The sequence below is a fragment of the Prinia subflava genome, chromosome 7 (genome assembly GCF_021018805.1).
Source record: "Prinia subflava isolate CZ2003 ecotype Zambia chromosome 7, Cam_Psub_1.2, whole genome shotgun sequence".
Lineage (NCBI taxonomy): Eukaryota > Metazoa > Chordata > Aves > Passeriformes > Cisticolidae > Prinia > Prinia subflava.
Window position 1 is genome coordinate 32,095,980 of NC_086253.1, and position 25,577 is coordinate 32,121,556.

The 25,577-nt window shown below is 39.1% G+C and overlaps 1 protein-coding gene across 1 annotated transcript in view; it reads left to right on the top strand.

The window, feature by feature from the left end:
- The first annotated feature begins 737 nt into the window (after positions 1-737).
- The window catches only part of MTNR1A (melatonin receptor 1A), a 57,789-nt gene continuing 32,949 nt past the window's right edge, over positions 738-25,577 (top strand). The window contains exon 1 of the mRNA XM_063402077.1: positions 738-1,204. Within this exon, the coding sequence (XP_063258147.1) occupies positions 1,012-1,204 (193 nt within the window). The 5' untranslated portion in view covers positions 738-1,011. The remainder of the gene's footprint in view (positions 1,205-25,577) is intronic.

Below are 25,577 nucleotides of genomic sequence, written 5' to 3' on the forward strand. Positions count from 1 at the left end.
GCTGGGTTCTCCTCATGGCTGGGCAGTGGCTCCCTGTTCCCTCCTTTCTTGGAAGCAAACCTTGCTTTTGGGGAACACGGGAGCCAGAGCTCATGGGGCTCGTAGGGGTGGCACAGGGCATCCCCGCCGCCTTTCCCTCTGTCTTCCCTGCGCAGATCGCCCCCGCCGCCCAGAGTGCGGGGGAGGAAAGGGCTGCAGGGGAGGAAGGGGGGGCTGCCGGGGCGGTGCGTGTCCCCCCCGCTGCTCCCTCGCTGCGGCGGCACGTGGTGCTCCCGGGACGCGGGTCCTCAGACGCCCCCCCTGCCCAGCCAGCCAGCCTCCTTCGCCAGGAGCTTTTTTTAGCAGCCCCGACCCGCTCCCCGATGGGAGGTTTCTCGCCGCGCTCACGTTACCTTGCGGGTGCGATGTTAAATAAAGGAGGGGGAGGAGGGGAAGGGAGTTCGGCGGGCGCCTAATTAAGAGCCGGCGTTAACCAGGAGGGCTAAAAATAACGCCGAGCGCCGCAAAGCGCCCAACCGCAGCCCGCGGCCCCCGACGCTGAATGGAGCGGCCGCGCTGAATGGAGCGGCCGGGGCATGAATGGGAAGCGGCGCGCGCCGTGAATGGGGCGGTGCGCGCGCCGCGGGGGGGCGCTGTGGCGCCGCGCGCGGCGGCCGGGGCGCGGGCCGTGCACGTGCCGGCGCGGGGGCGGCCGGTGTCACCTGGCGGCAGCGGTGGCGGCGGGCGGGGCGGCAGCGGTGGCGGCGGGCGGGGCGGCGGCGGGCGGGCTATAAAAGTGTCCCGCCGCAGCATATGCACACTTCGGGGAAACTTCCCTCCCGCGCTGCCGCCGCCGCTATGGGAGGTGCGCCCGCTCCCGCCGGCCCCGCTCCGCCCTAGGGCGGGCAGTCCCGCGGCGCAGGGCGGCCGCCGCTCCCGCCCCGACCTGACCTGCCCCTGCCGGCGGCAGCGCTGGCGAGCGCGCCCGCTCCGCCGGTACCCGGTTGTGCCCTGGGAGGCGGCGGCGGCAGGATGAGAGTGAACGAGAGCGAGCTGAACAGCTCCGTCCTCCCGCGGGACCCGCCGGCCGAGGGCGCCCCGCGCCGCCAGCCCTGGGTGACCTCTACTTTGGCTGCCATCCTCATCTTCACCATCGCGGTGGACCTGCTGGGCAACCTCTTGGTCATCCTCTCCGTGTACCGCAACAAGAAGCTGCGAAACGCGGGTAAGGAGGGGCGGCGGGGAGGCCCGGGGGCGCCGCCCGGGCTGGGGTGGGTGGGGGCCCCGGGATGCGGCGCTGCGGCCTCTCCGGCTGCCGGTGAAACTTTCCCCGGGCGCGTAACTCCGGGGCTGGGCTCTTCGCCTCCATCCCCAGCTGGCGGTTATAGGCTGTGACAGATGCCAAGAGCTCCGTCTTTCCTGCCGAGTCGGTAATCGAGCGGGAAAGGGTATTTTTAGCTCCCGCCACTGAATCCTGATGTTATTTTTAGCTCTCGGCGTTTCCCACCTAGCAAAAGTAAATGGCAAGTAAGTCGTATTTAAGAATGAAATTTAAGCACGGTACCGGGGATGCTGCCTTGGCATCAGTGTGTGCCTGTGCATGCTGGGTGCTGTTCTTCTGATTGATTTTCTTTGAGTTACAGAAATGTCTCCAGTAACAAATTCTATGGTTGGAGCTTCAAATCAAGCGAATACGAAGTTAAACATTGCAGGATTCAGACAATTCCCTCCCCCCACCTTTGTTCGCCTCCTACTTGCTGTCTAGGTCTTTGGGGAATGGAAAACATCTAACAGAAAACAGCTTTAGGCACTTCAAACAAAATCTCTAATTTTAACAGGATAGAATCTGTGCTGGTCTATTGAGTAAATCCCTCTTAGTTCATGATTATTGGTCAGGCAGGCAGGACCTTCTTCAGATTCATTCTGCTTTATCATGTCAGACCAGCTGCTGTGCACGTGTACCAAATCTGTGCACTCCAAACCCCATGCATCTTTCATTGAAAAAAACACAGGAGCATGGGAAGAGAGCTGTACTGGTAATGAAAGCAGAATTTAACTCCATGATAACTGAGAAGCTGCTTTTATTTTTTTTACAACTGGGCTGTCGGAGTCTTCATTACTACTGCACTAAGGTTCATTAGACAGTGGTTTAAAATTCATCTGAGGGGGAACTTGAGCCTGGACTTTGCTCTGAGCTAGCCTAAGAAAGGTGTCTAGTATTGGACTCTTGTGGCAGTGTGTTAATTTAATCGGTTAGGCTTTCTATACTTTTGTACTTGTTGGGTTCCCTGTACCCCACCCCTCGATTGTTCCTTTGTTTAACTCACATGACTCCGGCACCTGCCATGCGACACACGGTTAGCTGCCTGTCATTTCTCCTGCCTTTGTAAATCCCTCCTATTTTTCCCCTGATTAGTCCAAGCGATGTTCTATTACACCTGTATCCCCTGGCAACCTGCCCCGGTTGGCTGGCAGTGGCTGGCCACCCCCTTTGTCCCCCCTCCGAATCCTTCGGACAAAAACCCCCCGCACCCCTCTCCCCCCGAGCAGTTTCGGGCTGAGGAGGTGTTTGCAATAAACCCTCTGTTCGTCTGAAATTGTTTCCTCCTTTCTTTCCACTGCCCGTCGAATCTCCATCGCTCGCATAAGCCTCTGCCAGGCAAAGAACCCACGGGAGTCAGTACTGCTTGCGAGCTTGCAGACTGACCCCATACCACTCTGTCGCTGTGTCTGGGCCAGCGGCGACAGAGCCCGTTGGCTCTCTGTGAGCACATCGACAGAGACTCTGGCAAACTGTGGCATGCTTATCTTTCTAAGGTTAAGTCGGGTAATTCAAGTGGATTGCCTGCTTCAGTTTCATTCAGCCATAGTGGAATGCCACACACAGGATCAACATGAAGAGTAACAGATTTTAATTTTTTTCTCCCTACAACTGCCATTGACGTAAGTTCTAAAAGCTATATTGTCTTCCTGCTTTCATTGGCAGAAATTTCATTCACGGGAGCTGTCAGGGTGACACGTGCAGTAGCACGTAATTGAGAGGAGGCTCCAACTGCAGAGGTCCAAGTGAGCACTTAACTACCCTTTCTTGTTCCCTGGAAGATTTTTAGATGGAGGGAGAAAGGGTTGAGACAGGCATATTACTGGGGTTACTCTAGGGGAATGGGTGATTGTCCTCCTTAATTAATAAATCTGTGCTTTAGCCCTTCTGTTGGTAGTTGGTGATATGGACAAATCTGGTAAAGTCTGAAATAAACGTGATGTCTGTGTTCTGGAGATGTAACTGAATCCTTGGGCTCTGTGTGTGCGTACTCTCTGCTGTAGATATCGTGTAATCCCTCCTGAATCTCAACACGTGCTCACTTGCTCACTCTTACTGCGTTTCTTGTTCTTGCCTTTTCTGTCATAGTGACTGTTAAGAGCTGCAATAATCTGGCAACAGCTAGGAGAATAGAGCATTCTTCTGAACACAAAGTTTTTGAGACTGGAACATGAACTAGATACTGCTTTACCCTCTGAAATTAAGGATTAATTAAAACAACTAGATACTTGGTACGATGTGGTAAATAGTTTATAGTCTTGATTTAGGAGAAAAATAAGAGCAAGCTTTCAAGTTCTTAAGTTTGGGGTTTTTTTCTTTAAATATGGGGGCACTTAGTAAATGGATTAAAGGAATCTTTGGAAATAACACAAGTTTTAAAAGATGTTCAAAGTGTTCTTGACTAATCCTGCAAAAACCTGTGCCTGGGCATAACTTTATTTATGTGATCACCACTATAAAACTGAGCCTTCAATTAGGAAGGGGTTATTCAGGCAAATAAATTTGTAACAGAGAATAACTATTTAGAAGACCCTGGCCTAGTATTTGTAAGTTTGAATACTAAAGTCTCCCATGTCTTGTTTGTTTTAAATCAGATTATTCAGGAAGAGATTACATTGAAAGTAATCTGATTTATACATACAACTAATTTTTAACTTGGTGATGCCAAAGGCAGTTATGACTATTTACAGAAATGTAATAAGAAAAAAACTTCTACTTTTGAAACAACTTATATTAATTAAGTCTTGCTGGCACATTTATTGAGAAAAAGGACAAAGGCAAAAGGATGAAAATCCACTGGAAAAAGGTCAGGGAGGAACAGAAGATACCTCCTGAAGAAAATGTATTTCACTGAAGATTTTCTTCCCTCTTTGCAAGAGAGGACTAACAGAAATAAGGAGTATTTAACCCTTTCACAAAAAGGTGGATTTGGTGGGGGAAAACACCTTGCATCTCTGTCCTACTCTCTATTATGTACATATCTATTGGAAGATACTACAAATTGAACCTGTGGACTTACGATTTAAAAAGTGCATTGGGGAATAGTAGGAAGGCCTAGAAAAACCTTCTCAACAAGTGGTGTAACCTTCCTGACAGTCAGAAGGTTAGTAAAAGACACTGATCAAAGCAGAGAAGTCAGTAACTCAAAGAAGTTTGTCTCAGCAAGCGAGGAGTGTCTGATACTACAGACTCCTTCATAGGCACAAGCATGGCTTCAATAGATGCTCTTCTAGACACAGAAGCTGATGATGCAACTGGTAGGATCCTCTTTTATTTAATGTACTTGACTTGTAATAAGTTTCATAGTTCTGGTCTGTTATTTCTTTTATGGTGGCTTGCAATCCAAGAGGTGCCTGACACCAGTTCAGTCCTGACGGGAACAGCTGCAATTTAAAGCTGACCTACAGAGAGACTGAATTTGGTTTATGATATCTGTAATCTTTTGACTATGAAACAGAGTTCAAGGGAAACATTCAAGGCATAAGGATTTTAATGACCATATCTTGGTAGCATATTAATGCAGCTTGAACTTTAAACTAACGTTCCTTCTTTAATAACTAATTTTTAAAAAGAATGAGAATAGATCATTTTAAAAAAGAACTTTTGTGTAAATCCTTGTTTCATTTACTGTTATAAATATTCATAGATCAGAAATAAGATCATTCAACAGATACACCCTGTGAAGATGCATTGACTAGCCTTAGGGAAGGTGTATTAAAAAACTGTTGGTACTTTCAACAACTGGATTTTTACTTGAAACTGTCAACATCGAATCAGAGCATCTCAGAAAACCAAGGACATCATTGAAGTGATTTGTGTAATACTACACACAAATTTGGTGATTGCTGGTATCCTTATGCCTTTGCTGTTACCCACACCAAGAAAAAAAATGCATCAAGAACAAGGCGAGGGAGCAGTTCTAAGTCTTGACTTTGACTAGGAGATTAGTTTTCTGATAGTGACATTAAGATGTCAACACACCTGTTCTTTTGGTGAAAGGTGGGTTTGGGTACTCAGTGATTGCAGGACTGGACCATTCTTAGGTCAATGAAGAAAGTTTTCTTGAATGCTATTACACCTCTTGCTCTTCTTTATCTTCCTTTTGAAACTGTTCTCTTGGCTGGGCAGGTTGCTTTTTTTTTTTTTTTTTTTCTCCTGTGTGCTTCATGTGCTGAGGTCCAGAGGTTCCCTGACTACCCCCTCCAGCTGAGACCAGTGTGGGAAGGGAGCCTCGAGCAGGCAAGAAGGGAGGCCCAGCAGTCCTACCCTCACTCCTGTGTGCCTGTCCTGTCTGCTAACACTTGCCATGGGTTGGGATAATCCAGGGACTGGTGCCAAGCTGGTAACCAGCACCTACCAAAGCAGGGCAGAAAGCTGCATTCACCTGCTTGTCACTGATCTCTGTGCTGCCTAGGGTTTTTGTACTTTTTGGGTACTTTTTTCTAGTTTTCCACCTCCTCGGCCCAAATGTTTTGTTGCTAAAACTTTGTTACTAGTGAAGAAGGCATAGGGGAAGTTTGACATTGCTGAGGCCCCAGTGCCCTGAGCAACAAGATACAGTTAATTTCACTAGGACTGCACACATGCTTAAACTTACTTATGTGTGGTAACTTCTGAATGAGATGGCAATGACAAAGGGAAAAAACCCAATGTCTGTATGCTCAATCTGCCTCACCTGCTTTAGATCCCAAGAGTTCTGTGAAGACATGCTCTGTGAGTGCTCAAAAGAATACAATGAGCTCAAGGGTAATCTTGAGTAGGGGTAATCTCTCTAAAATCTCTTAAGATCAGTGAAGTCACTCTTGAAAGAACTAAGTAACACAGCAATTTATGTTCTTTTTTTCATTCTTTGCTGAAAAGTACAGCCATTGCAGAATTAGGGTTGGGAATCTATGAGGAAGAATTTAATTTTGGAGGCTTTTCAAACTGGCCCTGGATTTTGATTTAAGCAGTGTAAGAATCTAGTGGAAGAGTGCTCCTCTCTTAATGCATTTTCTAGAATAAAAATTTTAAAAATAAGGATGGAGCTATCTTTTGATAACCAGATTGGAGATATCATCAGCCTTTTCAGAAAAATACTGTTCTTGATGTTTTGTTTTTAGTTTTAAAATTATAATGTAAAATGCGCTAGTAAAGATTTTTTTTATCTAATACATGGAACTCCTGTTGTGAATTGAGACTAATGAAATCCTTCTTTTTGTCACAGGTGGACCTTGGACTTCATTTTGTGCCCTGAGAGACTATGGGTAGCCCAACAAATACTTGACTCAAGGAAGACAACTTAGAAGATCAAGTTATAGCACAAATTCAGGGTTCTGATAAAAACTGAGATGTTGATGGCAATGAACATTATTTCAGAAATTAATAACTTCCAGTATTAAAAATGGTAAGCTGTTTGGGAGAAGGTCTAGAGGAGATGCTGAATGTTGCCAGTTGTTGAATAGAACTGAGCAGTTTCAATAAAGTTGTTCCTCAGACTGGTTTTGATTGAATAATTTACTGAATCAAAGGTTTACTTCAAAGATTTGTTTAAATGGTGCTGTGCTGTTAGTAACCTAAAGATAGAGGTGAGTATTACAAATAATTAATAATTTATTCTTACTAATATCTGTCAAACCAAGCTATTTATTCTTTTTATAAGAATCTGCATTTTGAAGTTTTTAGAGACATTGCATTTTCTAGTTAGCTGCTGCCAGTGGGCAGTGAAAGTCATATGCTTTACTATTAGCTGTCTCTTTTAGGTTATTTTTTGAGACATTTTCCCTTTTCTCATAAAGTTTTTTTTTTCATTAGCAATATCTGATTTGCTTCTGCTCTTATCTCTTTCCTATTTCTTTTCACTCTATCCACTTTCATAACATAGATACTGCATGTTTTCCACTCGTCAGACATCACCAGCAAGTCTAGGTTAGTGACAGAAAGTGCTACCAAGAGTAGGCATCCAGTGCTGCTGTGGCAATGCCCATTCTGTTTCTATGAGACTTGCTTTCCTAGTGCAGTAAAAATTTAGCAGTGTCAACTCAATGCTGTGCATCACAGTTTAGTTTTGCAACTTTAAACTTGCCAATAAGAACTTGTCTCTCTTGCTGTTGGCAGTTTTTCTTCTAGTCACATCTCTGAGCTGCCTTAAATACCACGTTTCTGCTCCTGAGGAGCAATTACAGACCTCTGTTTCAGGAAGACAGGTGTTACTAAGAATTCCTCTGGATAATAGAACACGAATTGTTAACAAAGCAAACAGTGTTTGCTTGTTGAAAGAACAAATAAACACGTATTTTATGTGCGTCGTTAAGTAATGCTTGGCACTATAATACAAATGCTGCTACTAAGCAAATCCAAAGTTCTTTCCAAACCTAGCCCTCCTGAAGTCACAGGTGGACAGGTGGGATAATCAAGGTTTCTGCCTTAAATGACAGAAAAAAGGTCTGATTAGCTTCTTCCTACTTTTTAAGAATGGATCAAATATGCAAATGAACTTCACCAGTGCTCTGAAATTCAGATGACAAGCATGCTGCAAGCTTAATTTTTTTTTTTTTCAAGTAGACTGAAAGTAGTGAGCAAAGGTATTTACAGCATTTAGATAGTGACTCCTATAGCTTCTTAGTAGCTTTGTGGTAATAACTGACCAATATGTGTAAAAAGTTTCATGTTTTATACTTTTTTTAATGAGGAGGCAAACTTCTTCCCTTCCTTGGAAAAACACCTAACACCAGAAGTAAAAATTTTCAACTTGTTCCTTTAATTTTATAAATTTCCTAATACAGTACCATGTTGTATAGTTAGATGTGCTTTTTGAAGAATAGGTATTAGACTACTGGTCTTCAGAGAAATTCAAGTCTCGATTATATCAGATGCTTGATTGGGGATTTAAATTTGGTGGGTTGGGTTTTCTTGATGGTGGAGGACTCATCTTTTCCATTGCTAGAGTTCTAAAAAAGTCCTTCAGTGTTTCATTTGGACTCTCCACCCTATCCTAAGAAACCCTGTTCTCTAAAATGAGAGAAAATAGAAGCAGCTGATTTTTAAACACTTGTATGTGTGACCAAGCACTGGAATTCTCTAGTCAAACACAGACTAAGAAGCTGGAAGGGTTTCAAATTAATTAATATTTTTTTAGTTAACACCTTTAAGCTGACTATTCAGCTACCTTTGTTGTGCAAGTTGGACTGAACATGTACCTTTTTCATTTAAGTCTACAGAAACCCCATTCAGCATGGTGTGTACATGAGCGCTGAAATATAAGGTCTATTTATCTAATATCACCATGAGGTTGTTTGTTTGGGGCTTGTTTTTGGCTGCAGATGTAAGGTTAGCAAAACTGATTTGTCTTCAAGGAGAGGTTACCAAGCAGTGGTGGTTTGTCTCTGTGCTGACAGAGGTCAGCTCTCCATGCCTGGTTTTGGGGTCAGTGTGACTTCTTTTTTAGTCATCTGTTTCAGCTGTGCCAAGTATAAGCCTATGAGCCTATTGAGGTTATGGTGCAGCTGCCACAACTTGGCTACTTTAGGCAAAGTGGCCAACTCTGTGGAGATGAACCAGAGTGGTGAATGGGCATGAGTACAGGGATCAGCTTTGAAAATTGATATCCAGTCACACCATGCAGAAGTTTCATTAGATCTTTGCATTCTGGGGAAAAAAATATGAACGTTCTTTTTCCCCAGTAGTGACTACAGGTTTCATGTTACGTTTCTATTTTCCAGAATGACTGATGAATAGTTTTCTACTCCTTAGTCTAACCTGACTTTTAAGGACATATTCATCTCCCTGTCTGTATTTGGGAGACAAAAGTATTTTCATTTTCACAGGTGAAAGAGTCCTGTACAGCTAGGGTGTGACATTTTTGTTAGGAATACTTTGAAAATATGGGAGTTGATATAATGAATCAAAGTTTGCATACATGCAAATTAATCATTTACTTCAGTTGCATTTTTGTTTAATTTTGGATGAAGAATTAACAGTCTTTAATGTTTGTATTTTGCATTAATATGCCCTGTCTTAATTACAGTAATTATTTACATTAAAGATATCTCCAGATTATCTCTGACAGTGTAATGCTGAGGTCTGCCTTCTGTAATTTGAGTATTGCAATGTGCTACAACTACCATGAAGGTTCACATAATTTTAATCTACTTTTTGATGTAAAAGTATGTTCTTCCCTACATTCCCATTATTCTATAATACATCTCTGAACCTTCCCTGAATCTCTGTACCTTCCCTGAATCTCTGTCACAGAATTAGCTCTCACTTAGAACACATGATTCAATGGGACCTTTTCAATCATCAGATGTAACTCTCAGGTGTTGCAGGTGTGTGTAGAAGTCCTTTTGGAATCATGTTGCTCCAACTGAAGAAGTGTTGATACATTGGAAGGTGGCTCAGTGAGGTTTTGGATGCCTCATTCCTTGAAGTGTTCAAGGACAGGTTGGATGATACTTTGAGCAACCTGGTAGATTGGAAAGTGTCCCTGCCCATACCAGAGGGTTGGAACTTAGATGATCTTTAAGGTCCCTTCCAGCCCAACCCACTCTATGAGTCTCATTGCCTAAGTGTATTTTCTGTCAGTTTATATGCTTTTGCTGTTGTATCAGTATTACATAGCACTGCTATTCCTGTAATGAGTATAAAAGCATAACCTCTTGGCTGTTGCTTTGCTAATCAAAGAAAGGTTGATATCAAGTTCTGTTAGTCTTTTGTAGAAAGAAACCTTTCCCCTTTACAAGAGAGCACCACCTCCAGGAGTATGCCTGATCTCTGGAAATAACTTCCCTAAAAGAAATCCTGGTTTTACTGAAATCAATAGCAAATCTTACCAAGGTCAGTGCCTGTCTCACTTGACTTTTTATGTCTAAAACACTTGCCAGTGAGTAAGAAGGCTGCTGTATTGCTCATAGCCTTAAACCCTAACTGTGGTAAGCAGAGAAATCTTCCATAACTCTGCAGTTGGAATAGGATTTTTGGTGGGTCACTGATAGTGTTGTAATAAAGTTGAATGCAGGTAAGGGTCAATAAGTGCCTATATATCCTGAGGTGGGTGCATTGTAGGAAGTGACTTACAGTTTCATGTAAAGTAGGTATGCAAGCTATTAAGTCTGAAGACTGATGCTTCTATAACACACTTGGGAATAAAGAAAATACAAGAGACCACCAATTACTACTGCAGTGGTGTCCTCTGTAGGGTTACAGATGGAATTTTTTACTTAGGTCAAGGATCAGTTGTACTTGTACTAGAATTATCTGGTCAGATCACACAAGTATATTCTTGATATGTTTTTCCTCTTCTACTTTCTAGGAACCCATTATTCTTTATTATGTTCATTAATCAGAGTAAACTGAGTAAACCCCTCACTGTACAGAGGGATGGTTCTGTTGTGAATTATGTCACCATACATATATGTGATATTCCTTCAGAAATTTCTCAGTCCGACTGTCTGTGACCATTATTTTTTTAGTTCTCTTTTGTTGGGTTTCTTTTTTTCCCCCATGTCTGAAGAACTGTTCTATTGAGAATCTCTGCAGTGCTTGTAAACCCATCTTGTTCTCCGTTCCTGATGAGGTAACACATTCCAGCACCCGTCCCTAAGGATTGTCATAACATTGCCTGTGTCTTGTCTTGGGTATGTACAGAACCACATTTGTATTAAAGCATATGTAAATCCTACTGTTGCAGAAGTTATTCAAACCAAAGGCTGCTTAATCTTGTGTCGTTTAATATAAATACATCCAGAAACATTTCCTATAATTTGGTGGTTTTTGCAAAAAAGACCTTTTCATTTAACCTTTTTTTTTTCCTACTGCAACATCTGCTGACACATTGTAACTCATACTTTTTGCATTGCTTGTGGATATAGACACTACAGAAATTACAGTATCTCATGCAGGAGAAGAATTCCTGCATTCCTAAAGGCAGGGAGGATAGTAATCTTTACTTCTCCTCCAGCTAGACACAGGTGCTGGCTTTAGTTCTTAGGTAAATTATAAGAATTTTGGTGTTTCTGTAATTCATGGTTATTGAGGCAGCTTCCACGGGAATTTTTGCACTGGGGAGTGTCATGTACACATAATCTTCATTGGCCAAGCTCATTCTAATTGTTCTGGATGCAAACTTTCAAGACTACAGAGTTAACAAAGTAATCCTCATAAAGCTGAGTTAAAAGAGCTTTTCATCTCCTCTGTCTACTGGTAAGTATGGACAAGACAGCAATTTGTGTCTTAGCATATGTTAAATATCTAATGTAGAGCTCAAAATGCAGTCAGATTTTCTTGCTCTTGCAGCAAAGGTTTTTGAACAATTTTTTTGGCAAATAATTGGGCATTTTGTGTTTTCACTTACAAATTTGTGTATATACTGTTTTTTGCAGATCTGATTCCTTTTTCTCTTGCCCATCCAGTGCATCCCACTACTGCAGTGCCTGATAGTATTGTCAAGTATGAACATTTTGTTGGTTGGTGGGAAGCTGCTTTGATTTTCTTAATTTTTGTGGCATAATACTTATCTCCTTTGTCTAAATACAAAAATATTTTGTATTTACCTAACATACCCACTTTTGTTCAATTACTTCTGCACATTCCTGTGAATTTGTTGTGCTTCTGCTCATCATACATTTGCACTTTTTCTTTGTTTGATCCATACCCATTGGGTATTATGCTGAGGATGGTGTGAAGATGGCCACTCCTGTACTGAAGAACAACTTTGCACTAGTCTTGCTAAATTGTTTGCTGCTGGTTTTTTTTTCCTTTGTTTTTATTCCCTCTGCATTTTTCCACTGAGTGTAGATGTCAGGTTTTTTCTGAAAGGCTCTTATTTTAGAGTTGTTATTGACTCGGATCTCTCCCTCTTGGTCTCCTTTACACATTCTGTCAAAACTGGTATTTATACACTCTGTAAAAATAGAATTCTGAGATACTGCCCTATTCTTAAGGGCATTAGGAATAGTATCATTTTAAACAAAGTGCTTTTTTTGAAGTTATTCCTGGTAAGAATTTCTAATGCATTATTTGTGACAAACTAGAGGGGATTGTACAGTTGTGCAAAGCTTGCACTTGTACCTTGTTAATACTGCTTGCAGCTATAGTTATCTGCAACGTGACCTAAAGATGTGGCTGAATCTTACAAACGTGGACTTGCAGAAGTATGAATGGAAAAAAAGATGAGGTGTACAAGATAAGTTTAAGTAACCTAGTGGGAGTAGAATTTGCAATCTTCTTGTTACTGGTGCTTGTTTTGTACTGGGATATCCCCTCTGTCCCAAGGGTGATGCGTCTTTTCATTGCAAGCTTTTTTCATTGCTGGTGGGTGCCTCTTTTTCCTTTTCTCAAGCTATTGCAGTGGCAGGACTTTGCTGCCAGAATGCTTTCTGGGGTGAAGCTGCCTGAGCACATCTTTCTAGTGCAGACATAACTGTCACCAAAGCAGTAAATTGATTTTGAAGATCTTTTGCTTCTATTTAGGTATTCATATTATCTCCTGTCCCCAAATTTACACAGAAAACTTCCTTGATCAAATTCAAATTTCACAGAGATCTCACCTGTTTCTATCTTCTGAATTGCTGATCATTCGTTGTGATGACTGGACAGAATGTTTGCTTACTTTACTCAAAAACAAGAAACTTGCTTTTCTTACAAATAAGTCTCCAGATCATGAATTTGCTTGTGTTGTTTTTTGGTCTACTCTCTTCTACAGGTATTCCAATGAAGTACATGAATTTTTCATTAATAATGTTACAAGGCAGGTCCAGTATGTTTCATTTAAGCTAATACTGATTCTGAAGACATATCTACCAGCATTATTTTAAGGATTATTTTGTTGGAACATCTCTACATACTCATTTGATAAGTGCAAATGCAGTATGTGATCAAACCCTTTTTTACAGAAACACAAAATGTTGACTTTTTAATACACTGGAAATAAGTGACTGTCTAATGATCATCTGTAAAGTAGAATTGTTTTGTGTCTTCTATGTTCAGAAACTCTGAGCCTATACTGAGGTAAGAAAAGTCATATGAGCTGATAGATTAAGAATGCAGTGTAAATGGAAAAATAGTATAGTAGGCTATAGTATGGTATAATGCCAGCTATAGTAGGGCACTCATCAATCTGTAATCCTAAACCAAACCTTCCTCTCGCAGGTGCAATTATTGAGTTGGTTGTTAGAAGTAAGGTACTACTTTCTGCATGTGTCCCTCTATGACTGCTTGGGGCTGGAGTCTCTCAGTATTAACAGAGACTGCTCTCAGGATTAAAAGCCTCACCCCACCCCCAGTGATTACAGCTGCAGGAATTACAGTGCTCGTGGTGAGCAGAAAGGGCCCCACTGCAAACTCTCATTCCTTCGAGGTGATTTCAGTCCACAGGGTGTCTGTCATTCAGCTAGCAGCCTCAAAATGGTGCTGTTCTCTCTTGCTTTCTTTAGTTTCTCTTGCTTCTGGAAAAGAAATTAGACCCTTCAGAGTCCACAATATTTCAGGACGAGTTTTTTGCTGTTATTGTCATTTGATAAGTATGGTTGATAAATATTGATGTAGTTGATAAGTAATTTATTTAAGTAACTTATTTGCCCTGAACTTAATTATTCAACTCAGTTTTTAGCTCGAGCTTGGAATTCTTCTTGGCCACCGTGCAGAACAGTACATCTGCTCAAGGATATCTCTGCACCATCTGTGAAATGGGTGTGCATGGAACTAGATGCCATCATAAACCTTGTTACAAAGAGGCTTTCCAGAAGGGTCTTCTCTTTAGTTCATGATATCTTGCTTCCACCAGGTTTCTGATCCTCTTAGATTGCACTGTTAAGGGAATGAGTTTGATTCAGTTCTTGTACCTGATCATTATCTGATGGGGATAATGAAACATTTTGTTGCTCATAAGTAAAACAAAACAGCATGTTAGCCACCATGCCCTAAAGGTCTATATAATACACACAAGTAGGCATAGTTAATTTTGTCTTTTTTTCTTGCCCTTTTTTTCTCTGGAGTGTTAAGCAGCTTTAGGTTGTTTTCCAACTTTCAGCAATAAATGGCAGCAGTCTCTCCAATGCTGTTATTTTTGCTCCTTCAGAGGAGCAGACTTTAAAAAAAAATCTTCATTTGAAGTTCTAATGAAAGGGCATCAGTTGCCCTTTTCCTTACTGTTGTCCTTTTCCTTACCTTCTTCCAGAACCCTCTTCCCAGTCCTCTGTAGACTTCATTGACTCCATATCCATACTCAAAGTTCAGATGTGACCTTTACCTTTCAATCTCTTTCCATATGTTGAATACTAAATTTCTGAGCACTTGCGTGTGTGTGGCCTCTGTCTTGTTCTCCCTGAGATTTTTGTTCTTAGGACTGTCATTTTTGTCCTATCTGTTATAAATGTTTTTCCATATTTGTTCCCAGCCAAAGCATTACATTTCATTTGATCCTCTTATAGATCTTGCTTTATGCCATGATTTTCAGACTATCAGTGTAGGAAATATAAATCTATTGGCTTCTATTGCTTTTTGCAGTCCCCAGACAATTTTTGTCTACACATCTTTTCGATATCAAACCCTGTTTCATTTTAAACTGTGCCTACATTTAGGAAACAATGGCTTTAAAAATTACACTTCATCACTTCATATATTCTGCATCTACATCAAATGCCTTCAGTTTACAAATCATTGTGAAACACCCAGGAATGTTCAGCTATGAAGTCTTCTCTACATGTACAGATAGGCTTGATAGCATTCCAGTTAATGACTACTGCTAGTAGTATCTGGAAGAAAATATAGCAACAATGCAACTTCAGTCAAAACAATTTCAGAAGATAGGAGAGTTTTTTAGTAAGTCACGGAAAAAGAATTGAACAATCTGAAAGGCAGCATTTAGGATTTACTGACAAGTGTTTGTTGATTCTTGGTGTTCAACTTTTTGTTTGGATTATGGCCACTGACAATACAGGCTGCTTGGAGTTAAGCTGTTTAAATCAGTATCCAATGCTTTGTTAATTGTCCAGACAGATGGCTTATTCTAGTGAATCAGCATTGCCTTCAAAACTTCATGGTATAGTTGCACTGTTCAGAGAGGAGGGCCTAAGGAGAAGGAAATTAATAGGAATTTTGAAATTATTCACAGTGAAGTGAAGGAAATGGTAGAATAATTTTGAACCTGAAATTCTCATTTTCTAGTTTTGAGAATGCAGAAAAAAAATCACTGCATATTTTTTATGTCACTAGTGACTTCTACTGATACAGTTAACTATTGCTTGGGTCTAAACTGATTTTGCTGACAACACTTTAAAGCCCTTCAAGCAGTAATAGTGTATGCATTGTGCAAACCACTGACACCAAAAAAAAAGGTGACAGAAGTATGTAATGAAATAAGAGTAAGGCCTTTCTAAGTAAGGAACAAATATTCCAACCACAAGATTTTTTTCAGGATTCTAGTATCGAAAATCTGGACTCAGCAATAGTTAAAAGTAGTGACTCTCATTTAAGGGCCTGTGTATTCCCTAGAGTCTACTCTGTCCAAGTCTAATTGGATTTTATGCCTTTGGCTCTGGAACTGAATGTGCCACCAATGCCAAAGGTTCTTACAGATCCTTAGTTTTCAGAGTCTCTGAAGTTCTGTCAGAGTCTGTTACACTTTCTCAAAGAGACTTGAACAGTGTAAAAAATTAGTCCAGAACAAGAAAGATATTAGATCACATGCTGATTTTAGATAAACAGACAGTTATGTGTAGAAAAGTCATAGGCAGAGTTAGTCATGTGTTTGAAGACGAAAAAGGACAGGGATGATTGCCTAATTCCTTTCTATACAAACTGAAATAGGAGTATGACTATGATTTTTTTTTCAACTGAATTAATGCTCAGCATAGCATAGGAAGCATTTTCCAGGAAAATTAAATACTATCTGGAATTTATACCAGACTGTTTTATTTGGACCCATACTGTTTATATGTTTGTTGACTTTTTTTTTTTGAGGCATGTGCAATGCTAAGTAGTTTCTTATTAGCTGAGAATGAATTTTCTTATTTTACAACTGTCTGTTTCCTGTTACATCTACTGTTGTAACATTGTAAAAGCACGGTTTCTAAGCCATTTTTGCTCTTCACTGTTTGGGTGATAGTGGCTTGTATGTAGCATTATAGTTCTGCTACTGAATTTACTTGTTCCAATACTTTATGTTCTCATGGACATTTCTCAGCTTCATTCTGGAACAGCCTTTTGTCCCAGTATGACAGCTAAAGTTTCTTTATCCTAAATAACTGCGGAAGGTATGATCTTCCACAGCACCTCTGTGCCATAAGAAGCCTTGTACCAGACTATAATTGCAGCTTTTCTTCTGTCTTGGTTTTTCATAGACTGAATATACATAGTTAATGCATTTAATTTCTTTTACTACATCCCCTATTTTATCTGGTCCATCTTTCTACTTTCTGTCACTTGCTTTCTTCAGTGTTTCCCCATATTCTCTATGAATTCATACCCTGTCTTTAGCTCTTGCATGGATGTCTGTAGTGTCCCTGAATTAGTCTCTTGGTTCTTTTGTCAGTGTTGCACTAATCCACTGTTGATTTTATCCCCCCCCCCCCAAAAAAAAAAAAATATTCATGCCGTGTATCTAGCATGCACTGTTTAGCTGAGTAATTTTTTTTTTGTAAATATCCATTTTCTTTTTTCAGAACAGTTAATTTGTTTGTGTCATGTATTTGGTCATCCGATCTTAAACATTGTTTAAGTTATATATATAGACTCTTCTTATATCTTAATAGCTGTGTTAGGATCTTCAAAATCAATACAAATTGTAGTTGGCAGGATGCCTCAGGGTTGTGCTATTAACCTTTTTCATTACAAATTCACACTGATTATATGGTTCTTCCATTTCTAGGTGTATTTTTGAATCTATTGGCCAAAGTCCACTTTCCTAAAATTTCTATATATAATAAAGGAGCATATGAATCATGACAAATATACAATACTCAGGAATGCCTGCAACCTCTCAAGGAATTTCAGGTGCTGCATAATGAGATTCATTTGAGTGATGGATGCATGTTCTGATCATGCCTGGTTTAGCATTTTTAGGTATAGCAAAAAGGAAGCTTTTCAACCTCAGTGGCTCTGTAAAACTTTTTGAGAGAAAGTACTAAGAACTATCCTTATTCTGGACTGTTGCCTTCACTGAGATCATCTCACCTTGGGCTTTTTGGATCCTTTCACATCTTAAAGCACAGTGTCAGACTGTCTTACCTGAGTGAGACCTATTATCTCTGTAAAGTGAGTATCCATAATAATGCAGTATGTTGACTTCAGAAATTTTAAAAGCTTGAGAGAGCCTCTAATTACTGTGGAGGACACTAAGTTTCTCTGCATCCCAAGCTTTATATGCTATTTATTCTGTATTAATTTAGAGATGATGCAGAGATTTGTGACTTTGTGTTTGGGGTAAGTCACCTGTTCTGTGTATGGCAAATTGTGATTAATATGTCCAATACACCTTCAAAACTGAAATTATCTGTGCAATTAGATGTTTTTTGTGATCATGTACTGACACGATTTCTTACTTAAGTTGCACAGCTGTTTTTGGATGAGGTGATAGAATAAAGATAAACATTAGGGGATGTTTGCTTTATTTTTTTTCTTTGATTATTCCAAAATGTAGCATTTTGAGAGGCATCAGTTAGACGGCAAAACGAGGGGATTTCATGAGGCTGTGATTCAGCTGATCTTTGATTCAAATACAGCATTGTCTTTTCAGTACTGCTGTAACTAAACATTTGTTACTGGATTGCAGGTATTGGATACTGTTACCTCCCTCTAAAACATCTTCATTGCCAGCATTTTCATATAATACCATTTAAAACTCCTATGGCCATTTCTCCCTTTGATCTAGGTACATCATGAAGATCATCCAGTAGTGATACAAGTTCCATAGGTCATGAAAATTCTTTTAGCTTTGTCAGCCCTTTTAGCCATGCTGTTTAATTGACTCTTCTGCCTCATATTGCCTATCTTCAATGAAAATAGAGCTTTTAGACTCACTTTCACCCAAATTGTCATTTTCACTCAAATGACAATTCACATAAAGTCCATTATGTCCCAGAATGTATTTTCTGTCACTTTTTGACCTAAAGCTTGTGGTATTCTTCACAGAGCTGGCCCTAAAATCTAAATTTTACCAGGTGGAGTGTCATCTCTTCCACCACACTTCCATAGCTTTCCATACTGTTGAAATCAGAAACGTCACAGAAGATACAGTCTTCTGCCAGAAGCAGTAGATGGGCTTGAGTTGCATATCTCTCCTTGCTAGTTTGCTCCCATCAAAGAAGTTTCCATTGCTTTAAAGTGTTTATCCAAAAAAAAGCATTCTTCTGTACTTGCTGGGAAACCTACCATGCTGCTTATTTACAGGCAGTTCTGTTTGCTTTCTCTTAAGACCAGAATTTTTGATGGTACATTCAGAATACTGCAGGATATTTGTGAATAGATTTACAGTAGAACTTTACAGGTCCCCTTTAGCTTGTGAATTTTTAAACTTCTAATAAAATTATTCATGTCCTTGTAAACAAGGTGAAATACCAGTCAATGGTGACTATGCATGTGTGAAAATTCTACTGACAGCCATAAAGCAGTCATAAAATATAGGTTTGGCTTAGCTTTAGAATCAGTATAAGAAAAGCTAATACTATTTATTACTACAGCTATGGTCTTTGCTTCTTAAATTGCAGACTTCAGAGCTTTCTAGAAAGTTTCTGTTCTGCTGACACTGATATTTATACGTTGATGTTAATTTTAAGGGCTAATGAGTGACTTTGACTTGGAAGTGCTATCATCAGAGAATTAAAAGGCTTTTTACATTGAAACATTAGTCTGGCACTATCAGCCAAATGTTCTCTCTCATAAAAGCTAAGTTAATCAGAGAAGACTCCTGAAAAATCTCGTCCCTGAAGAAAATAAGTAGCAGAGTGAGGTCACAGAGTAAACCACAAATCAAGCCACTAGCATGGCTCAGAGATTTGTTAGCACAGCTGTAAAATGTAAACAAATTTTCTAAAAAACATTGCAGCGGTTCCTCTGTTTATAGTGCAGTGATTAAAAATTGAAACTCTCATGGCCACTTTGAGGGGAGAGCACAAATATAGAAAGAGTCTTGTTTTCATTTCCACAAGCATTATCTACCAATTTGAAATACCATTTTTTAAAAAGCAGAGGAAAAAATAAAAGACTTATGTTTATAGCAACAGAAATTAAATTGCATAGCAATAGGAATAATATTACCAATTTCATGTTTCTATCTATACTGCTCATCATGGATTGACCAATGTAGTAAACATTGCACAAGCACTGAAAAAAGTTTCATCTTAAAAGGGTTACAATTAAGCCATTATGAACCCAGTTTGTGCAATTGCTTATTATTTGAAGTCTGATCAAAGCAGTATTGCAGAATTCTCTGCTAATCATTCATTCCAGATGTTTGTCAGAGCTATAACTTGTATTACAGTTGGACAAGATGTGGCAGACTGAAAGACTGTTTGGTGTTTATGTACTATGTATATTATGTACTAAGGGAAATATATCCCTGTTATATGATACCTTTTGTGTTGCTCAGAGCAGCACCCCTTACAATAATAATTTCATTTCTAATTAACATCTGTATAGCTTTGGCTGAACATTTTCTGCCCTCTCTGTATGTGAGAATATACCTACTGCTACATTTATCTTCAAACCTAATTTCAGATGGACTGAGTATCTCAAACTGTTCTTTTCAAATTAGTGTCATATTTCATCTATTGTATGAAAGTCCAGAGCTGTCTGCTCCCTTGAATTCAGCTGTGTGGACTTTTTACCTTGAACTGAGATTCTCACAGTGGATTTTAATAGCTGTGGTATTGCCCACATTTTGTTGTGTGGAAAAAGGGTGTCTGTGCCACTACATAGTTTGGTAGTTTTCTCCGTAATCTACTTTAAATAAAAAATAAAAATAAAAATTAAAACAAAACAAACAAAACAAAAAAAAAAAAAACCCAAAAAAAACCAACAACAAAAAAAACCAAAAAAAAAACCCAAAAACAAAAACAAAAAAACAAACAAAAACACAAACCACAAAAAAAAAAAAAAACCAAAAAAAACCCATCCTCAACTCCTGTTACTTCCCTCAGTTTTGGGTACTGGAAGGCTGCTCTAAGGTCTTGTCAGACCCTTCGATTCTGCAGGCTGAACAGCTCCAGCTCTTTCAGACTGACTGCCCAGGAGAGGTGCTCCAGTCCTCTGACCAGCTTTGTGGCCTTCTTTGGACCTGCTCCATCAGGTCCACATTGTTCTTGTGCTGGGGACCCCAGAGCAGGGTGTGGTATTCTGGATGGGGTCTCACCAGAGCAGAGCAGAGGAGCAGAATCCCCTCCCTGTCCCTGCTGGCCACGCTGCTTTGGATGCAGAAGCCCAGGACACCATTGGCTTTTTGGGCTGCAGGTGCTCATTGCTGGGTCATGTTGAGCTTTGTGTCAACCAATACCCCCAGGTGATTTTGCCTGAGTCAAAGGTATTGACACACCAAGACTGCAGTTCAGAACAACTGAGAGGTGAAAAGCAAGCACCAGCTTCTCTACCTCAACTTTGGAGCAGAGAAAACAGCAGGAATGTTGGACTCACAGGAGCGTTCTTGAGCTGAAACTTTCCAGCTGTACATCCCTCCTGTACTGTTATGGGCAAGTGTAGAGTTGTGAAGATCTGTATTAGCGATTTTCTCGTTCTCTCCTTGAGATAAAAGATTTGTGTTTTGGGAGCTACTGACTGGGAAGCAGTTCATTCTTTCCTCTTCGGAAAAACCTCGATATAGAGGCAAGGCTTTACAGTTTGCTTTAAGGGCTTTTTTAGAAATTCAGTTCCTGCTGTCTTTCAAATATAGTCACCTCACAGAGAACTCACATGAAGTTTCTTTTTTTTTTAACCTGACAGTTTTTGTACAAGTGAAGAGGACAAAAAGTGGTCACTGATGGGTTGCTGTGGTTTGGCTTTTTTTCAGACAGCGTTCTTTTTCAGGGCAGTTCCATTTAAACATGTAAACACGTTGGATATTGAATGCCCCAGTCAAACAATGCTTATCTCTGAAGCTAACATATGTTGAAATGCTTTTGCAATGCTTAGCTATGCATGTCACTACTGAAGTGTCTGGAACTGAAAGCCATTATGAAGCTTTTATTTTTCTTTTTTTTCTTTCTTTTCTAAATTGAACTTAAGATTAAAATGTAAACAAACAGTGTGCTGACACTAAATTTGCAACAAGTCCCAGGAATATTTCAGTTACTTCAAATAATTCTGTCTTCATCTTATTGCAACACCTCCACAAAAGCAGATCATGATTGATGTATTAAACATCTAGGGAGAAAAATAGCTTTGGTGCCAGTTATACCTGAGAAGAAAAGGCAAAAGTATTTTGCCTATCCAGATTCTCAAGGCACTTTCTGCTCAAATGACTCGACTCTTCTTCTGGTAAACAAAGTATTCAAAATGAAGTTCCTAGGACATATTTTCTAACAAATGTAACTGAAAGAGTTCTTATGTCACTGTATCTACATGCCTTCTATGCCCATGCTCCAGTCACTCAAATACAAGGGTTTATCTAAAATCAAAATTTATTCCAGCACACTGCATTCCCCTTTGGCTTATCCTTAGCTGCTTGAATTGTCACAAAAGTCATATTAATAAAGGCAGCTGCTTTTCATCAAAATAAAGTTTGTGATGCTGTTTTTTGAGTGCTGACAGGCCAAAGCTGTGCACATCAATTGCAGTCCAAAATTCAGAAAGAAATTTCAGGTAATTTTTCTGGGGTATATAGTTTTTTGTTGTTTTCAAATTAATTCCCAGGTGGTTCCACATTTTACCCCATCTTTCAATATTTTTCATATGAAAGCTCTTATGAATGTTATGAAGCAGCCAGGGTTTTTTCTGGTTTCCAAAGGCAAATGGATGGCTTGAAAATGACAAATTTGACCATTTCCAGCAAGAAAATAAGTTGACTGTTTTGTGTCAGTGACACCTTCCCCTAATCACATATTTTAAGCTAAATGGCACTTTTTTCAGGGTTTTTTTTCCTCCCAAAATTTTGAAGAGCGTGACTGTCATAAGGGAACATCATTTCTCTTTAGAAACAAGATGAGGTTGGTACCTCATGGACTGTCAAGCCAAATCTGCCTGATGTATATGCTTTGTGAATAATATCATTAACAACTGCATGAAGCAGAAAGTCTCTTTAGACTCCATCTGCATTGTAGTTATCCAGCATGGAAAAATGTCTCACAGCAGTATTCTCAACAGTTTAGAAATGATATAGCCACAATGATTGCTGTCTAATTTCTGCCTGGCAGATAGCAGTGGCTGAAAAATTATCTATGACATTACAATGGCTTTTGAGTACTGAATGCAATGTATAAACATGACCTTAAAAAGAAAATTAAATTATTTGAGTACTTACAATATATATATATATTTACACTTTTGATTGTAGTTGGAAATTTTTGTTTGTTCCACTCTGTGTCTCTTCAACTGTTTAATCTTTGGGGAATTCAGAAAGCAACATCAATAGCTCCCAAAATACTGGATATGTCAAATTCTATAGGGATGAGAGAAAACAGCTGCTGTAAAAATGTCGAGGAGTCAGTCTGCCTCTTATCCTACCTAAAACACAATCAGCTCTACTAACATGACCCTGAAAAAGGATCTCCTCATTCAATTCATTACTGGATTTCAGAATCTTCCTGCTTAATTCTGTGCTGTATAAGGTTATGGAGTAAAAACTGAGTTTACATCTATGCATACAGGAACTCTTTCTCATTTTCTTCAGAGTTTTTTCTCCTGCTTCTGACATGTGAAATTGGTAAAGAGAACTCAAAAGTATCACCAGCAATTTGTGAGGAGCCTATCTTTGTCACATGTCTGTGAGGCATACAAAGACTAAAAATGCATAATCATTTTTTCCAATAACATAATATGAGAAATATTCAATTGCCCTATATCCTTCACCCAAGACTTCATGAAGAAAATTCTCAAAAGATTTTGACCAGTTAGAATTCTACTTTAGGTCCTGTGAATCATCTTATTGAGATTTATGGCAAAAAATCTCTGCATATGTTGAGATGTTTAAAGTTTTTGAAGGCAAAATCTTTAATTTTAAATTATATTAGGTGGGGTATTTTTGCTTCCAGATAGATTATAATTTTGTGAAAATGAAAAAAAGACCTTTTTTTTTTAATTAAAAAAGGTTTTTTTCTATAGATTGGAAGCAATAACAGTTTTTTCTATAGTTTGAAATCAGCAAGGTATGGCTCAACAACGAAGTTTCCATGCTTGTGTGTTGAAAACAATCTTTATCTTGCTGAACTTTAGTTTGCCTTTTTTTTTTCCCCTGAAAGTTGTTTCCAGCACCCTAGTGATGTTAATGACCCATTACTCTTTCAGAATTCTCAGAGCCTAATTATGAAAGCTTGGTAAGTTTGATATGTTGCCAAATGCACTTTCAGATTCTGTTTCCTTTTTCCTGGTTTGGTCTTGTACAATTTATTTATTCTTTGTAAACATGTCCAAGAAAAGCACCTTGGTCTGTTGATATTTGAGTAACGATAAGAGGACCCAACCTTGGATAATACACAAGTCATTGTCTAGAACAGTTCAGTGTGCTTTTTGCAGTCAACATCTAAAAAAAATTACATAAAAAAGAGAAAAATATATTTTTGATTGCTTTTCATTCTGCTGAGGATAGAGAGGGTAAATGCTGTTTCTTCTGTTGTGATTTCTGAGAGATTTAGTCTGTTTTGTGCATAAGGTAAACAAATTATTATCTCTGGAAGCAAAGCTTTCTTTCCTACCTAACAAGTGCTACATATTTTTTTACTGATTATAGGCTCGAAAAGTCTTCAACCTTTTCACACATCTTGCCACCTTTCTTACATAAAGCCCTTATTTTATTAGCCATGATTTGAATGACAGTTCTTCTAGAAGAAAAACTGTGCAACAGTTACTTGATAGATCTTTCTAATATTTTAATATTAATTAATATTAGTCTTTTTTTATCTTCTGAAATCTAATTTCAGGTATTCTTCTTTGAAAAAGGTTTCCCTCAAATTTTGAAATCATAACCCTCTATATTTAATTGGATCTGAATTTATTTCAAAGGCAGTATTAAGATGATGAAGTAAATGTTGGTTGGCCCTTCATATTTGGAAGAGTGAATGGCAATATTTGAACAATCATGAATTATGCAGCAAGTCATGATACTGGCATAAAAATTCAGATGCTTGAATTTGACAAACACATCAATCATTGATGTACAGATGTAGACTGCAGAGAAACTGGACTCCTGCAGTTCAACCCCTAAGTCAAATTGTTCCTTTTGATCCATTTTTGGGGGGTATTTTCCTGAAGTCTTAACCTTAATCATCTTCTGCTTTACAGTCAGTGGACAGCTCAGCCCATTATCTTTGCACCATTCAGCCTGTCAGAATTCATTAGCATGCCATCTACAGAGAACTCCCTCTGCAACCAACTGCTAATTCATCTACAGTAAACTCTAAGGAATTTTGTTAAAGAACCATTTTAGGCAAAATATTTGACTTATACTTCCTTTGGCGCTATTTAGCCAAAGGTTCAAGAAACATCAGATTTTTACAGCTCACTCACAATTGGAAAGATATTTTTCTTCTTTAGATTTTGAAAACAAAGTACTTTTTTAAGCAATAATTCTGGCAGTGGGTAGATGCTACAATAAAAAGCATGAAATATATTTATATATATATATATTGAATGAAAGCATGAAATATATAAATAATAAAGCATGAAATATATATATATATATATATTTATAATATATATATGAATATCAAACTGTTTAGAGCTTTTTTTTCCCTGTAGGGAATTTAACTTCAATTAAGTACACTAAAAATAATAAGTTGCAGTATCTTTCAATTTGGAAGTTCCATAAGAGACATTGCTTGATGTACCTAAAGCATATTATTCTGAGGTTGCTACAGGGTGTTTAAACTTTCTTTTGGAATGCTATTTATTAATTTTTGTTAAGCCTGACATACTTTTGTGAGAATGTTTCCATGAGGATGACCAGCATCTTCTTTAACTGAAATTAGCTACTTGATTTCATTCTTATATTGGAGTGCCAAATACTTTAAACAATAATGGACTTCAGTATTGTATTTAAGTTTATAAATAAAATTCCAATAAAATGTTTCCATCTTTTCTTTTTGCCTTCATAGGAATGTCAAAATAAAACAGTCTGTCATATGCAGGATTTCTTTCTCCTCCATTAATATTTCCTGAA